At 44.6% G+C, this 18,366-nt stretch overlaps 2 protein-coding genes across 2 annotated transcripts; one reads left to right on the plus strand and one right to left on the minus strand.

Annotated features, from left to right (window-relative positions):
- Nucleotides 1-749: 749 nt before the first annotated feature.
- On the minus strand, nucleotides 750-17,571 carry cep44 (centrosomal protein 44). The gene is made up of 10 exons (XM_080759022.1): nucleotides 17,350-17,571; nucleotides 15,847-15,994; nucleotides 15,063-15,200; nucleotides 5,879-5,950; nucleotides 4,674-5,279; nucleotides 3,882-3,998; nucleotides 2,790-2,888; nucleotides 2,163-2,228; nucleotides 1,762-1,799; nucleotides 750-1,092 (listed from the first exon to the last, which is right to left on the minus strand). Exons 1-10 carry the CDS (start codon nucleotides 17,436-17,438, stop codon nucleotides 1,044-1,046), a joined length of 1,422 nt encoding a protein of 473 aa, XP_080615148.1. The 5' UTR covers nucleotides 17,439-17,571; the 3' UTR covers nucleotides 750-1,043.
- Nucleotides 8,330-12,906, plus strand: klhl34 (kelch-like family member 34; the record flags this gene model as incomplete). The annotated part of the gene is made up of 7 exons (XM_080760481.1): nucleotides 8,330-8,652; nucleotides 8,937-9,254; nucleotides 9,771-10,152; nucleotides 10,366-10,573; nucleotides 10,969-11,144; nucleotides 12,059-12,345; nucleotides 12,771-12,906. The coding sequence occupies 7 exons, from the start codon at nucleotides 8,330-8,332 to the stop codon at nucleotides 12,904-12,906; spliced, it is 1,830 nt and encodes a 609-aa protein (XP_080616607.1).
- Nucleotides 17,572-18,366: the final 795 nt, after the last annotated feature.

The following is an 18,366-nucleotide window of genomic DNA, read 5'->3' on the forward strand; positions in this document are numbered from 1 at the left end:
TCTGCTAAGCAACAAGCTATATATGCTTAGATGATTTGTATTTATAATTAGGATACATTTGTGCGACTGTAAAGACGAAACGGAAGTGGGGAGGAGGCTAGTAATTTCATGCGTGGACTAACTTACAGGACTGTTTGATGCAGTCATGCACATTACAGAAAATAGTAACAATGAAAAAACACATTAGAGGGACATTATCAGTCACCAGAAGCAGGGATGTACTGTATGTATGAGTCTAACATGGAGTTCAAAGTTAAGGGTTTGGGGTGCAAGAGGACATGGAAATGACCCCAGAACTGATCCTAAAACTGTCCTAAAAGCCACATTCAGGGACCTGACTACAATCACCCTCATGGGTCCATTTGTACACTTGGAGTTACATTAATACTCCAGATATTTACTTTCTTCTCACTTTCTATCTTACTCAGCAATAAGCCTACAAGGAATTGCAGTTTTAATATCTTTATTTAATGTTAAAACAAGTTTTTATGTATATAAAAAAAACATGTTTTTATTCAAGTCTCACAGTGTGTTTCTTATAGATTTTGATCATTTAATCCAAACATGTATAATTGAATCTGCCGTGGTGCTTTGTCAAGCATCTATACAAACACAATTGGCCGGTGTTCGGGGGAGGGAAGTCTGGCGGGGAGGAAGGTGATAATTGTCACTGTTCATACTCCTAGTAGCACCTGTCAACGGGGAGTGCTGGGCATGAGGAGTAGGATGGAGGCTCCATATCCTCCCGGTGGGGGCTCCTCACTGGCAGGTGGAGTCAGTAGGATACAACAGTAGTGATAACACAGAAATGTGCGTAGGGAGGACTAAATTGGGGAGAAAACATACAGGTATACCCAAAAGTGACTAAATAACAATGTGGCAAAAGGTGTAATGTATACCTTATTCTTGTTAGTTTGCCATCTTCACTGTAATTAATGACATTTGAACTACAGTTTGATGAGTTTTTTATGATACTTGCGTTATGTTTCTCTTAACATTGACATAGATCATAATAATCAGTGGCAACGTAAGTTAATATGTAATCATATAACGGGTTCAGCACTCATCAAAAGATTGGACGTGTCCTTCAGCCTGTCACACACACACACACACACACACACACACACACACACACACACACACACACACACACACACACACACACACACACACACACACACACACACACACACACACACACACACACACACCAGAGAGAGAGAGAGAGAGAGACACACACCAGAGAGAGGGAGAGAGAGAGAGAGAGAGAAAGATGAGTGAGTACTTTGATTCAAAATCCACATTCAATTCAATAATCCAACAAATCAAAATATGATAAATGGGTTATCTTCTATGAAGAGTAGACCATTTCTGGGTTTGCGTTTACATCACATAAATGAACAAGAAAGGTCATCTTAATTGGATTTTGGTTGCTCTGATTAAGAAATGAAGCATTGACATAAAATTAAGACCACACACAGTGATTGCATTATCAATCAGGTTAGATCAGTGGTTTTCAATCTTTTTCATATCAAGGACCATTAGTTATTTTGCATTTGAGCCAGAGACCTTATATTTCCATTGTTCCTTTTATATTTTTCATCATACATCACACAAAAGTAGTGAAAATAGCCCATCTACAAGACCGGCTATTTTCACTATTTTTTCATAATTTTAAAATAATAATAAAAAATAAAAAAACAGTTTTGGACATACAAGGTTTCCAAAGAAAGAAAGAAAGAAAGAAAAAAACTAACTTACAAGTTAGCGATCCTGTCCAGGGACTGTTTCACATCCTCCTGCACAAGAACATAACACAAGTCACTACTCACATTCCGGATCCATTCTGGGTATGTACAAATTAATGTGCTCAGAACATATATAAGCAATTAAGCATACATTAACACACTTTGTTTTCTCTAGCTGTGAATAGTTGATTTGGCGTTTAAGTGTCTATCTATGAAATCTATGACCAAGATTCAATCTGAATGTAGTTGAGGTCCCTATTTAACCTTTCAGTTAGGGTGTTCTTGGCCTGGTGTCTAGATATTATACAACTGAAATCAGCTATAACAAATCTGGTATTATGGGATAAGACTGTATGACTGTATTGCAGAGCTGTATTCATTATAGCTTATGATGATGATTAAAAATGGACTCACCTGTGGGGCTTTAGGCTCAGGTGACTGATGGCGGTACGGGACTTCATTGACCAATATGTTCTCTTTCTGAGAAGAGAAGAGAAGAGAAGAGAAGAGAAGAGAAGAGAAGAGAAGAGAAGAGAAGAGAAGAGTGTTGTTAACCCATTAAAAGCATTGAACGTATTCTGTGTCATTTTAGATTTTAGCGTTAGATATATATATATTTTTTAAGATTTAGAATTTTGTTAAAACAAATTCTCTTCTCTTAGACAGGGAGACAGACAGCCAAGGAAGACCTTAGCGAGATGGGTGTCAGCTGGCACGGAGCAAGAAGGGTCGCCAGAGACCAGAGCAAATGGAAAGGACTTGTGAAAATGGAGAGGACTTGTTGCCCAATGTTCAATGTTCCAATAGGAACGGGAGGAACTAAGTCTAAGTCCCGAGGTCGGCAACCGACCGAACATGCTCGGTTCTTTATCAACCCGTTGCTTGCCGTTGATATTGGCTTCCCGGCACGTTGGAAGCCGATATCAACGGTAAGTAACGGGAGCTTATGGTCAGGAGTCTCCTGCCGACAAGCTCCCGACACTTTGGGCCGTCTGTGCTGTCTGGAGCTGCCTTTACACTGTAAAATGTACAGTGTCTCACCTGTGTATTGTTGAGTTGGAGTTGTGTTTCCAGCAGTGTGACTCTACTCATCATGTTCTCCCACTCCTCTCTGCTTATGGTGATGGTCTGACTTTTATTCTGAAACACAATAACATTCAGAACAGAAATCTATTCTAAATTCAAGAAAAGCTGTCTGTCTGTACACTTCCTTAGCACAGAGCAAGACTGCTCTTTGCTTAGACGGCCATCTCAAAATACCACAATGCACAGACAGCCTCAAGGAACCGAGCGCCGCACAGACCTGTCCTCCAGCCTCAATGTGCCCTGCTTGCAAACACCTCCCCTTTTGGTTAGAGCGCTCTCGCTGACTGTTCCTCCTGCCAGGCAGGCAGCAGAGCCACACGGGGAGTCGGCCGGGGACAACTTCTCCCGACACGGCGCATACTACAGTGATACAAGCTTGATACCCGAGACCGACCTCCTCTCTTTCTTTCTCTCTCTCTGCGACACATGAATAGGCTACACAGGGCGAAATGTTTGCGATAGCGTAGCCTACGCGGGCTATAGCGACACAGGATGTAACATCTTTTCATTACATAATTCTGTCTCTCTCAGCATCAACATAGAGCTGGGATGCAGCCTCATCACCAGGCTGAGATACAAATGCCCATTCGGGATTTCGGATCAACACGGTCGCATTAACTACGCGGGTGACACACTCCTCTCCTACACCACCTCCTTCGCCGTGCCAGACAAATACAACAGGGTTTTTCGAGTCCCATTCAGCCCGGGACGGGGGAATTAGCACACAACCTTACGTGCGTTATCGTCAACACATGCACTGTCATGCGATGATTCGAGACAACAAAATGGAATGAGCGGGTCCAGTAGGCTACACTCCCAAAGTTACATTACTGTGACAGCGCAATGACTGCCATTCCGTGCCGTAATGACAGATATCCATATCTATCTATCTATCTATCTATCTATCTATCTATTCCGGGCTTCGGAATGCTGGTGTGTAACCGATATTTGGCCGCAGACCACTTGGCCCCCTAAGTGAGAGAACCTCCAAATTAGAAGGCATGTGTAGAACGGGCCTCAGGTCTTAATGTGGTAGAGTCCACATACCTCAGGTTGTCTGCAGCTCTCCAGGCGCTGCTCCAGAGCACTCAGTCTGTCCAGCCCACAGAGCAGGCTCTCTACCTGGGACTCCAACGCAGACAGTCTCCCTTCCACAGCCGCAGTCTGGAGGAAAACACACGGCAGCACAGAAGAGGCATCCACTAGTTAACTGTGAAGTGTGTGTGTGTCACATGTCACTAACATGACTCTGTATGAGGGACTACCGAGGGTGAGCCAGAAAATAGCAGCCAGGAGAATGAGACTAGCAGGACACTGCCAAAGGCATCAAGAACTGCCAGCCAGCAAACTGGTGCTCTGGGAACCAACACACGGGCATCGATCACGAGGACGCCCCGCGCTAACATACGTGGATGTACTCAAGAGCGATGCAGGAGTGCAAAGTACCAACGAACTGGCCGGATGTATGGAGAACCGAGATGACTGGAAACGTCGATGGAGGGCTCGTCTGAGGACGACCTAGAGTGTGTGTGTGTGTGTGTGTGTGTGTGTGTTATGCATACGATGCAGCCATATCCAAAATATTTAAATATTAAAAAATACTTTTTTCCATGCTGGGCAGGTTGTGTGGGTGCTAGAAATGTTACATTGCAGTGCGTTCGTCTCGGTCCGTCGCATCACGGAAACAGAAACTGCAAAAGCTGGGTTGTAACGCCTTATTATGGATCTCACCGCAATTCTAGGAAAGCCCCGTTGGCCCTAGCCTGGATCCAGGCTAGGCTAGTGGATGCACCACTCAGTTCACACGGGTGTGATTTTTTATGAGTGAATTTGACTTACTTTGGGTTCCTGGTACTCGGCTGTTAGCTGTGTGAGTATAGAGGGGTGGGGTGCAGACTGATGGGATGTCGTCAGTATTGAGGGGTGGGGTGCAGACTGATAGGATGTCGTCGGTATAGAGGGGTGGGGTGCAGACTGATAGGATGTCGTCAGTATTGAGGGGTGGGGTGCAGACTGATGGGATGTCGTCAGTATTGAGGGGTGGGGTGCAGACTGATGGGATGTCGTCAGTATTGAGGGGTGGGGTGCAGACTGATGGGATGTCGTCAGTATTGAGGGGTGGGGTGCAGACTGATAGGATGTCGTCGGTATTGAGGGGTGGGGTGCAGACTGATAGGATGTCGTCGGTATAGAGGGGTGGGGTGCAGACTGATAGGATGTCGTCGGTATTGAGGGGTGGGGTGCAGACTGATAGGATGTCGTCAGTATTGAGGGGTGGGGTGCAGACTGATAGGATGTCGTCGGTATTGAGGGGTGGGGTGCAGACTGATGGGATGTCGTCGGTACAGAGGGGTGGTGTGCAGACTGAAGGGATGTCTTCATGCTCCTGGTTGGAGGAGAGGGCTGCCCTGTGTGTCGTACCACCAACGCCTGGCCAGAATACACCTGGTAGTTCCAGTGATGGAACAAGTACACACATGTTTTACTTAACCTATTAAACTCATTAACTGCCAGGTATTAATTAATTAATTATCTGTGTAAAGTGCCGCCCACCGCCATCATCGGTGCTTTAAAAAAAATAATAATAATAATAAAAAACGCAATCTGGGAAAACAATCCAAGATAAATGCATATTGGTGTAAATCCGATTACATTGAGGCGGAAGGAGGCAGACTTTGGATGGGGGCAGACTTTTCACTTCCGGTTTTGTCCGTTGCTAAGCAACCTAGAACCATTCATTCATATGTTGGCGAAGAGCGCGATCAATCATAAACCACTGAAAAGACCACATGACGGAGATCTCCTGGTAGCACATAGTTGTTGTTTTCCTCCTCAACCTTGTTTTTGCTGACATGGGAGGAATCAGGACTCTCCACTTTTTGACGATGAAAAACAAGCTCATGACGCGACGCATTGTGAGCTTGTAGACTGGCTATTTTACTTTGGCGTGACGTACTTGTATGATGAAATAGGGCATTCATTTATGAAAAACCAAACGTTCAAAGTTGAAATGTGGAGATACAAGGTCATGCATGTTTACTTACTAGACTGTCTGGATCTGTTTGTTGTACAAACACCTTGTTGTCTGACTGTGAGGCGGGACGGATACTTCTGGTCTGAAAACACACATTAATTTCAACAACACTTTATTAAGCTGCTCTTGTACAAGTGTACAGACACATTTGTATTACTATATCTGTGAGGGCATCAACATTTTAGGACAATAAATTGTGTACATAATCCCTGCCCAACACCGCAGAGGTTGTGGGTTTGAATCCACCGTGGTGCATCCGGCTTTGTCGAGCATCTATACAAACACTACTGACCCGTGTTCGGGGGATGGTAGCCGGGCGGGGAGGAAGGCAATATTTGTCACTGTTCGTACTCCAATAGTGTCGCAGTCCCGCCCCCTCGAGAGACCCGGAAAATAAATCCCCGTTCATTTTCCTCATAGACTTTTCAGAAAGTATTTATTTAAAGATGTTTACGCCGCGGACAAAGCCAATTCTTGTCGTGACAAATCATGACAACAAACACAATGTTTTGGACCAAACAAAGAATTAGAAAGTATAAAAAAACGGCAGGTTACAAGTTTTGTTGTTTTTCTTCTTAGTAATTATTTGTTTGGTCCAAAATATTGTGTTTGTTGTCATGATTAGTCACGACTCGAGTTGGCTTCGTACGGCGCTTAAAAGGTCATTAAATAAATACGTTTTGAAAAGCCTATGGAGATAATTTATGGAGAATCATTTCCTGGGCCACTCGTCGTTCTGAAAGGGGGCGGGACTGCGACGCTCTATAGGGCTGGCGGCGACAGACCCCTGACCCCTCCCATCCCCTGGCGTATACAGAATACTTGGTTCTGCCCGAGTCCATTTCTACACTCTAAATAATCCACTTGGCGTGTGTGTGTGTGTGTGTGTGTGTGTGTGTGAGATAATGGAGACACTCTGAGCTCCCCGAATCCATCCTATTCATGAGGGAATGAAAGTTGAAAGAGTCTGTCTGATCTGATCTGATCTCTCATACACACACGCACACACACGCACACACCCGCACACGACAGCTGTGGCTATGTTTAGTCGCCATCAGGTCATAGTGTAATGCTATGGAGAGGGAGAGAGAGAGAGAGAGAGAGAGAGAGGGATGCCGCTTAAAGCCAAACCACAATAGGTTCTGTGAAGGTGAAAGACACATTAGTGTATGAGACACGTTGAAAATGTGCTCCCATTTTCCGCACACACGCACACAGGCATACACGGCACACCTAAGAAACACGGGGACCTAAAAATATATCATATATATATTATTATTTCATCAAAAACTATATTTTTACTTGACCTGTGCTGGCCCAATCGAATCGCCTCTATAACCACAATCACAATTTAAAACAAATCCTGACCCGAACCTGAACATACCTCAAACTAAAACCAATTAAGCTAATCTGTGTCTTCTCCTAATTGTGAAAATCTATGTTAAAGGTTAAGGTGATTTTCCTTTGTTAAAATAAGTACTAAATAAATAGCTCTATACTCTGTTAGTACTCACTGCAGAGTCTGGATCTATGCAAGCTTTAGTAAACAGAACATGCATTTCAAGCTATAATTAAGCTATCCAATCAGGAGAGAGAGAACTCACACAGGAGGATACAGATTAAACAAGTGAAATGAGCAGACATAATTGGAACTGGAACACTTAAAGGACCACTTCAATATTTAGAAGCATAGAAGCATTTTTACATAAAAAACAAGCCCAAAGACACTGATAATCATCAGACGTGGCAATGCTGTGAGCAAGCAGCTGCATTTAACCAATGAGTTAATCTGTCCTGAAACCCTCTGTCTGTCTGTCTGTCTGTCTGTCTGCGTGCGTGCGTGTGTGTGTGTGTGTGTGTGTGATAGTCCCACATGGACACAGCGTAAAGGGCAACAAACAAACAGTAAAGATGTTGTAACAACATCACCGTGCGTACGTGCGTACTGTATTTGTGTGTGTGCGTGCGTGCGTGTGTATGTGTGTGTGTATGTGTGCGTGCTGGTTTGACCCTCATATATCAGGGTGTTAAGAGTCACATGCCTGCACACACACACACACACACACACACACACACACACACACACGCACACACACACACAGTCCACAGAAGACTCTCCTCTCCTCTCTCTCTCTGTTCCAGACTTCATGGAGCGGTCGTTGGTTTTCGTGTGTCTCCTCTCTGCTTTCCATCATCTGTCCTCCATGGCTTCTCTTCCACCATCGTTCCTCTTGGTTTCTCTTCCACCATCTTTCCTCGTAACTTCTCTTCCATTAGCTGTCCTCTCAGCTTCTCATGCTTTTCTAAAACTTTGTTTGTCTTAGTTTAACCTTCGTTCAACTTTAATGTCTCCTTAATCCCTGTCCCGTTTCTCACTCACATCTCTTGTCAGGCTGAGTCCCATTTCTCCTCTCCTCTCCTCTCCTCTCCACACCTCTCCTCTCCTCTCCTCTGTGATCGGATGGAGAGTTACTCCCTCCAGTTTGGCCCCTCCCAGGGGGCGGTCCTCTTGGCGGGTTTCCAGCGGCTCCGTGCGGATGGAGCGATGTGCGACGTGGTTCTGGAGACGGGCGGGGCCTCGTTCCCGTGCCACCGCCCCCTGTTGGCCGCGTCCAGCGACTACTTCCGCGCACTGTTCGGGGAGCGCACAGCGGAGCGGCATGCGGACCGCGTTAGCATCCCGGCGGTAACGGCCGCGGGGCTCGGTGCCGCGCTCGACTTCCTGTATGGCGGCTGGCTCCGCCTGTCGCCCGCGACCCTGCCCGAGGTCCTAGAGGCCGCCAGGTAAGGGAGGTGATTGTAATTAACATTTATCGTGGAACGCTCATAATAATTGTATCGCGATTTAAGTTCATGGTGAACTTGTCCTACGTCGTTCTATATGAATTAGCACCACTTAAACCCTCCGTACTTACGTATTTATATTCTTTACACTTAACTTATGATCGGGATGCTGGGGGTTCAAGTGGTTCACAAAAGTGGCAATTTCACTTTTAAGCATATTTTTGATTATCACAATAATGTCGTTAATAGTTGTGATATGTAATGTTATGATCCCATCCTTCCAGATACCTCCAGATAGACGTTGCCATAGCGATTTGTCAGCGCTACATAACCGACGGCCTCTGCGTTCGAACCTGCTGCCGCTACGCCAACCTGGCCGAGAGACACGCCCTCCCCGAGGCCCTGGCGGCTGCCAATCAAGCGGTCGCCGTGAAGATGTGGGCTTTGCTGCAGCAGCCCGACAGGGGCGGGCTCCTGGGGCTCAACGTCCAATCACTGACGGCGGTGCTAGACTCTGACGACATGCCTGGGGTCAGAGAGGCGGAGCTCGTCAGGCTGTGTCTGGATTGGCTGGACGAGAACGGGCCGATGCCGCTGCTGAGGTCGTTGATGATTTCCTTCGACTCAAAACTATGACGGAAAAATGTTCGACGACTACCTTTTTTCACGGATGAAAACTAACTAAAAACGAAGCTATATGATGACTAAAACTGAGACTAAATATATTAAAAAACTAGACTAAAATGTCAGGGAGGGACTAGTGAAGAAGAGATCCATTAGAACTAAAAGACAAGTCATTTCATGTTTGGTTGCACTCTGAAGATAGCAGATCTAAAAGCCTACACCTTGTATTACATTGGCTATTTTCAGCATGGAACCAAGTGTAAAATCAGCCATTACGACACCATCAAGGCACCACCTAAATGCATTTTAGTCGACAGTAGAATACTAGATTTTAGTCGACTAGAATCTTATATTTAGTCGACAAAAACCAGACCAATGCCGAAACATTTCAGACGAAAAATGTGACAAAAAACTAAATTGAATTTCAATCAAAAATTTTCATTTTCTATGAAACCAAAATCTCTTGAAATCTGCTGTCAAAATCAACGCCACAGGTCCAACCTCCTGCTGAGCCGCCTGCGCTTCGGATTGGTCGATGCCGATGACCTCACGGCCCTAAGCCACTCCCCCATGCACCCGGCTTTGGCCACACCTCTGATCCGAGGTCATGTGACCCGGGCGCTGGAGTATCACGGGCTGGGAGACGCGCGGCCAATCAGGCAAAGCAGGCAGTCGACGGTGCGCGCGTCAGGGGCCAATCACCTGCTCCTGGTGGGGGGCGGTGCCAGTCGCCATTGGCCAGAGCGACGGCCAATCCTGGCGCTGGACCTCCGGACCAGGAAGTGCTCGTCACTGGGCTGCGACCCCATTGGCCGGCTGAAGAACCACTGCGTGTGCACGCTGGGCGGGTTCCTCTTCGTGATTGGTGGAGACCAGGTGCGACTATGCCTTTTGTCCAGTGATGGAAAGTAACTATGTACACAAATCAACTTTAGATTATATTTCGACTTATATGTCGACTAAAACTAGACAAAATACTAAAACATTTCAGATGACTGAAACTAAATGGAATTTTAGTCAAATTAAAGACCACAACTATTAAAACCATTTAAATATTTTTCTGTCAAAATTTTAACGTTGACCAATCAGGTGACGGGAGACGAGGACGAGGACGGTGGAGGCAAATCGGTGGCCGTGGCGCCGTCCAATCGTGTGTGGCGATATGACGGGCGCTTCCAGCGCTGGGAGGAGGCGGCCTCCATGCGACACGGCAGAGCCCGATTGGCCTGCTGCGTGCTGGGAGGAGTCATCTATGCCCTGGGGGGGCGGAGCCAAGCGCACCCGGAAACAGACCAAGGTTAGAATAGTTTGGGTTGAGTTTCAGTTCGTTTTGACGTTTTTTTTTTGGTTTGTTTTTTAATTCAGTTTATTTTAATTCAGGTTTTTTTTAGACGACGCTTAGTTTTAGTTTGGGATTTTTCATTATAGTTTAGTTTTAGTTAGTTTTTTTAGAGTGGGTTTGCTAGTTGCTAGTTAGTTTTAAGCTTTTTCATACATTGGCAGGTGAAGGATTCAAAAAGGTCAGAGTAAATAGAAAAAAAATAACTCAACAAAAAATAACTAAAACTATGGGCATTTTGTCAATAATTTCAGTTCGATTTAGCTTGTACAATATAGTTTCAGTTAGAGTTTTTTTGTTCATTACATTTTACTTTGTCATTTTGTTAGTTAACTATCATAACCTTGAAACAGACTCCGCCTCCGTGATGTCATCGGTGGAGTTTTACGACATGGAGGGCGGCGGCACGTGGCGACGGGCCACGCCCATGCCCCAACCCCTCCACGGACACGCCTCCGCCGTGCTGGGAGACACCATCTACGTGTCGGGAGGCAGCGACCAGCGGGGGGTGCGAGAGAGCAGCCGAGAGGTATGGATGATGATGGGGTGCATGTCTTTGCCCAGACTCTTCTTCAACAAAGATGGCGAAAGCAAACATACATACGAAACCTAACCGCCTAACCACACGCAGAAGCCACGGGTGAGCCTTAACCGGCCACACATGTGTCTTAACCCTGGGGCGGCTGTGGCTTAGGAGGTAGAGCATGGGTTGTCCAGTGATCTGTGGGTCCGCGGTTCGAGTCCCGGCTCCTCCTGTCTACTGTACATGTCGAAGTATCCTTGGGCAAGACACTGAACCCCACGTTGCCTCCAGCGGTTGCCACCATTGGCAAATGGTAAATGGTGCATTTATATAGCACCTTGATCCAAGGCACTTTACATAGATTATGCATTACATTCACCCATTCACACACACATTCATACACCGATAGCGGCGGAAACCATGCAAGGCACCAACCAGCACATCAGGAGCAATTAGGGGTACAGTGTCTTGCTCAAGGACACTTTGACACTAACTCTGGGGAGCCCGGGTTCGAACTGGCAACCTTATGGTTACCATCCGGCCACTCTACCCCTGAGCCACTAATCTATCGGACTAACGTATTCCTCCCCAGATGATATCAGCATTACAACATTTAAGTTGATAATTAATCGTCACTATAATAATTGCGATTAGCGATTTCATTATTGGAGGGTTTTTTTGGCATTTGAACATTATTGAACAGTTCCAATAATGTTCCCTTTCTCTTTCTTCATATGATGATTTTTTGTTCTTTCATAGAAGCGTTATATTTTTATGTCTTTAAATGTTCCTGGTCCTCAAAGTAACTTTTCTGTATTGACTTATGCTTTCGTTTGACATGTACCCATTCTGCATACTGTGAAATATTTCAATCAATCAATTAATCCATCAAACACGATTACGTAATCATTGTGACCCAGGCCTGCCGAGAGCTGTTCCGCTGGGAGCCTGCGGGGGGCACCGGTGCCACAGCGTGGGAGCAGAGAGCATCCATGTCCATCGGGCGGTTCGGCCACCGCCTGGCGTCGGCCTGCGGCCGCCTCTACGCGCTGTTGGGCGAGCGCGAGCCCTTTTGCGACATCGAGAGCTACGACCCCGTGGGCGACCTGTGGACACGGCTGCGGCCACTGACCCCCGCCCACACCTCCTTCGGCTACGGGATGGCGAGCACGCCCGCGGGCATGGTGCTGCTCTGCGGGGGCACGAGGTGGGTGGAGGAGGCGCCAGTGTTGATTTTGTCGACCGAATGAAAAATGTCTGTCGACTGCCTTTTTTTACTGACAAACACCAAACTAAAACGAAATAGGCCTACAAAAAAAGTAAGCATGTAGTTTTGTGGACAAATAAAAACTACAGTAGACTAAAATGTCAGGGAGGGACTAGTGGAGAAGAGATCCAGTAGAATTAAAAGACAAGTCATTTTATGCTTGGTTGCATGCTGAAAATAGCAGACAAAATAGCAGATACAACCAAGTGTAAAACCAGGCATTAGGTAGGTGTAGGCGTAGGCGTAGGTGTAGTCGACTAAAACACTAAAACATTCCAGATTACTAAAATACGACTAAAACTAAATTAAGTTACATTCCAAAGACTATGATGACTAAAGCTAAAATCACAATTTCAACACCATAGGTGGAGGGACGGCCGCGAGGTGACGCTGAGGACCGTCATGGAGTTCGACCCGGAGAGAGACCGCTGGAGGGAGGTCTGTAAGCTGCCTGACCCGCTGACTGGCGCCGAGTGTACCGTGATGGCCCTGCCCCTCTAGTGGCCACACCCTTCTGACTGGCACCGAGGCCCCTTTTCCACTGGGGTTGAACCGGTTCCATCCCGCCTAACATTGAACCAGTTCAGAGTGTCTCCTTTTTTCGGATCTGGAACCAAAAGAACCGGTTCTGTGAAAGCACCACCAAGGTTCCAAGGATCTAGAACGGAACCAGTTCTATAGAACTAAAGTACTTTTGGTAGAAAAGGAACCATTTCTAGAACCAAAGTTATTTTGGTGGAAAAGGAACCAGTGCTAGAACCAAAGTTCTTTTGGTGGAAAAGGAACCCGTTCTAGAAACACAAACTTCTTTTGGATGAAAAAGGGGTTTGAGTGTATCGCGATGGCACTTCCCCTCCAGGGTTCCCACATATTTTTACCAATGAATTTCCAAAACGTTTCAAGAATATATTTAACCCAATTTCCAGGCCTATATATTAACAATCATTCAGCGCAATAATGAGTCTCTTACTCATATATGTTCTAATGCACAAAGACAGGAAGTGTAGTGACATAGAATATAGAATGGTATAATTCCATTCCAAATTTTGTGCCAAATGCTTTCTTTGAACACTTTATTATGTATTGCTGCCATAAGATTTCTGCTCGCTTATGCACCCTGTTGTCATTGTCTTGATTTTATTTATTTTAAATTATTATTATTGCAGACATTCTGCAGACACCCATATTTTATTTCACTGTACATACTCGCATGAGCAGTGTGCGACAAATAAATTAACCTTCTTGAATCTCTTCCATTTGGGTCCATTTTCAGTCTCTCACACTTAGGTCACATTCACACCAGAGAGCTTTGCTGCGATTAAAACGAATCCTGCTGCGCATTTTCAGAAAGTGCACTTCGTTTGGCAGGCATGTGAAGGCTCATTCGAATCCTAATGCGTATCAAAGAACCACATTTTACTCCGAGCAAAAACGGGGGTTTCGCTTCGCTTCCAATCGCACTTGATTACGATTCGGTCCAGGTGTGAATGCAGTAAATAAAGGAAATGAAGCAAACAATGTGGCGGGTGAGGAGCTGAAAAGTGCACTGTTGCACTCTGTTTTTATTCTGTAAAGCACTTTGAATTGTCTTGAGCATGAAAGGTGCTATATAAATAAAATTGCCTTGCCTTGCCTTGCCTGAACACAGTTGGAGACGGAGAAGGCATATTTTACGCAGCGCAAAGATGTCCCGTTACCGTGGATACTAGACGTGGTCGAATGAGGAGACTGAAGCCCTGATCGAAATGAGGACGAGTACATTAATCAATTACTTAAGAAAACACATAAAAACACTGCAGTGTATTATAGCCTACAGAATATTCTGTCTGTCTGTCTGTGCCGTAAACATGGAGTGCTGTCACTGTGTGGGGACTGGGGAGCAGGGACTTTCATCTCGATAAACTTGTAAACATTTTACGCTGCTGTCTGTTATATCAGTGTGCTCAGCGCTGTGCCTCCATGCCCAAAAGTGCGTGGCGTGGCTGCATGTGTATAGTGAGAGAGCGAGAGAGCTGGTGGGGGGGTCCAGTCCCAGACGGCACGACACTATGCACGTTATGAGTAAAATTTTATCACCATAGAGTTCACTAGTGTGTAGGCTGTGTTGTAGGCTAGGTTTATGAACGGAACACATTGATAAAGGTCCCCCCTGCTGCGTTTCCAATTGCTACGGATGACAGTGTGAAGGCAAACCGCAGCAAATTAAATATGCAAGAATCTCTGCCCATACGCATGAGTCTACCGAAGTATTAGGTGAAATTATGGTAAGTTTAGACCTTCCAGAAAAACGTTAAAGTTAAAATCCTTGATTATGCAGGCTAAAATCCTGGATTATGCAATGAAATATGCTGGGTTGTATGTGATTGTATGCTGTGAAATTGCAAAAACGTGGTGAAATATGTAGAAAGTTGTGAAATATGCGGGACGTTTGTACAATTATGCGCCATTCAGTGCTATAGCGCCACCTTTTTGCCAATGGTCGTGTGCTTCACATCCTCACCGTTTGGCATAGCCCTCTACCATATTGCCAAGTTTTGTTAAAACCGAAAGTATGGTTCAGCCAGAACTGCTATTTTTGGTGTGAGAAAAAGAAACATCTGGACAAATCTGGACACACACACACACACACACACACACACACACACACACACACACACCTTCTTGCTGTGGTTGTATCTCTGCAGGACCAGGTTGATGACGTCACAGACGACACAGATCTTCCTTTGAGAGAATCCCCACTGGAGGAACTGTTGCTTGGACAGGACCGGTTTATACTGGAATATATCCCTGAGCACCTACCCCACACACGCACACAAACACACACAATTTGTATTACTATACTTGTGAGCACATTAACATGCCAAGAGTCAAGACAATGATTTTATGAATGTCATTTTGACTATTTCTTGCCACTTTAACCTTGAGCCAAAAAATAGCCTGTTAAATTATAAATGTACAAGTACAGCCATGCACGCACGCACACACACACACACACACACACACACACACACACAACTGCTTAATTGCCAATACTGATGTCATGGGGGGGGGGGGGGGGGGGAGAAAATAAATAAAAAAATAAACCCATATACAGGCCAAAATCATCTATCAGCCCGGCACTAGTTTACATAGAAGCAGGCAAGCAGCTTAATATGCAGCAGCTTGTAGACATTTTAATTTACTAAGTAAATCCATCAAATATACACAGTTTTTAACTCATCTAGTGTCAGTGAATCATGAGTCAGTTTTAACTCATCTTACAAACAGTGTCAGTGAATCATGAGTCAGTTTGAACTCATCTTACTTTATAAACAGTGTCAGTGAATCATGAGTCAGTTTGAACTCATCTTACTTTATAAAGTGTCAGTGAATCATGAGTCAGTTTTAACTCATCTTACAAACAGTGTCAGTGAATCATGATTCAGTTTGAACTCATCTTACTTTATAAACAGTATCAGTGAATCTCAGGTCCGTTTTGCCAGTTAGCTCCAGCCCCGCCCCCACCAGCTCCTCGGCCAACAAGGGAGAGAAAGACGTCAGGGTGAAGTTCACTATTGGTAGAAAAGCGGACGGGTCTCCTTTTGATAGGCTGTCGAAGGGAAGAGGATTCTCACATGTTAACCACTTAAGACCCATAGGGCATAGCAGTGGCGGCCTTTTTGACGTTTCACTCAAAAAAGCCCTTTCGTATTTTCCAATAGAGATTAGCAAAAATATTTACATATCAATTATTTTGAGCCTAGAATCAAGCCAGCCAGCCTCAAAACCATATTTGATTCTGTTATTTATTTATTAAGTGTCCTTGAGCAAGACTCTGAACCCCTAATTGCTCCCGATATGCAGGTTGGTGCCTTGCATGGTTTCGTCCGCCATTGGTGTATGAATTATGAATATACAATCTCTATGTAAATAGATTTGGATAAAAGCACTACATACAGTAAATGCATGATTTGCCTAAATAGGCAACCTGTTGATTTATGTATGTGTATATGTCTATGTCTGTATATTTGATCTGTGTGTCCCCTGAAAACTATGAATGATGCAGCTTAAACATAAAAAACAAACAGGTCAAGACTTGGCCTTGGCCGTGGAAAATTTAACATTTTCCTATTTACACACCATTCAGAATATGTATACAACACATTAGGAGTCCAACTGGTACTTAACTCTGAGAATGTACAAATGGAACCAAATGGCCCATAAGGGTCCATTTGTACTGAGTTACAGATCTGTTTCTATTATTGTCCACTCATTTTGTATGTCGGTGGCAAAAATGTTTATATATTTTGTTATGTTTAATTATATGATATACTGTATTTAATAAATACCATTTGTTTTGTTTTGCTCAAGCCTGGATGGCTTGATTCTAGGCTTAAAATAATGTATACCGGTATATGAATATTTTTGGAAATATCTTGAATGGGCTTTTTTGAGGGGAACGGATGCCACTGCTATGCCATGCCCTAAATACTTTCCACCTAGCGATAGACATGGAATTGTGATGAACAAGCTGTTGTGTTTGCCCTCACTCCCCATGAAGTGGTTGAACTGTTTCTGGTGTTATATTAACCAATTTTGCTGGGGACCCCTTAGAACCTCATCAGGGGACCCTGGGTGTCCCCAGAGTAGACCCCACTTTGACTATCCAAAAATAGAGCTATTGTACACATGTTGTAATGAAATAAACAAGCTCTGCACACATGGCTAGATATTATAACAGGATACAAATCATGTCTCTGATCTGTATAAGAGAACATAGCTATGTAATGCGACACAATGGTGCTATCTTGTGGTCAACATGCATTATTACAATACAAGTACAACAGCAAACCTGCAGCGGCCAGTACGGTGTTATAACCGCATTATTGCTGATTACCGTATATTTATAGATGTATGATTATTCTGTCGTTTAAATATAATGTATATTGTACAATATAAACGTACCCATCATAATCCACGTCTCTCGGGTATTTAATGGACCTCAGTAGCGTGTCCAGTTTACGGAGACTGCCTCTTACATCTCCAGTGGACATGATGGTCAACTCTGGGTGGTTAACGATTCACAAATACATTCAGCAGTCAGAAAACCATTTTATCACGAATGTATTTACTCAACAGAGAAACTGTCGTTGCCTACAAACGAGAGAAATACACAAGTTCCAAAGACACTTGTTCCAAAGGTCGGACAATAGCAACTTAGCCTGCTTGAACTACACCGATAATGGTAACCTATCGAATTATGGGACTCTGGGGCTCGCTGTGTTGTTACTGTTCACTAACACTGACGTCTGGAGTCACACATTTCGACAGGACACAGTTCAAGTGTTGCTGCTGTTTTGATCGCTATGGTTTTGATGCCTTTTGGTTTTGCCGGCTGAAAATCAGCAGGAAGCGGGATTGGTTTACGTCGCTACGTCAAACGGTGTTAACCAATCACTTAAATCAGCGCCTTTACGTCATTCTTTTTTTATATTACAACAACTGAACAACAACAACAACAACTATTATTATTAATAATAATAATAATAATAATAATAATAATAATAATAATAATAATAATAATAATAATAATAATAATAATAATAATTTGTATTCTTTCTTTGAATACAAATTGGGTTGGTCCTGAATGATGGCACCATCGGTCCAATACCTTTAGCTCTCACTGGACCGGTTCGCAGCCGAGTGTACGGCGCCTGGGATGAGGATCAACGTCTCCAAATCTGAGGCCATGGTTCTCAGCAGGAAACCGGTGAATTGTGCAGTCCGGGTAGGGAATGAGGCATTACCCCAGGTGAAGGAGTTCAAGTATCTCTGGGTTTTGTTCACGAGTGAGGGGAGGACGGAGAAGGAGATCAGCCGGAGTATCGGAGCGGCAGGGGTGGTATTGCAGTCGCTGTACCGCACTGTTGTGACGAAAAGAGAGTTGAGCCAGAAGGCAAAGCTCTCCGTCTACCGAGCAAT

The sequence above is a fragment of the Protomyctophum bolini genome (genome assembly GCF_963924005.1).
Source record: "Protomyctophum bolini genome assembly, chromosome: 3".
Taxonomy (NCBI): Eukaryota; Metazoa; Chordata; class Actinopteri; order Myctophiformes; family Myctophidae; genus Protomyctophum; species Protomyctophum bolini.

Coding starts and splice junctions, on each gene's coding strand:
- cep44 (XM_080759022.1), bottom strand. CDS start 17,438: ATGTCCACTGGAGATGTAAGAGGCAGTCTCCGTAAACTGGACACGCTA. Junction 15,201..15,846: donor TCACTGATACTGTTTATAAA/GTAAGATGAGTT, acceptor TGTGTGGGGTAG/GTGCTCAGGGATATATTCCA. Junction 3,999..4,673: donor CCGAGTACCAGGAACCCAAA/GTAAGTCAAATT, acceptor GTTTTCCTCCAG/ACTGCGGCTGTGGAAGGGAG.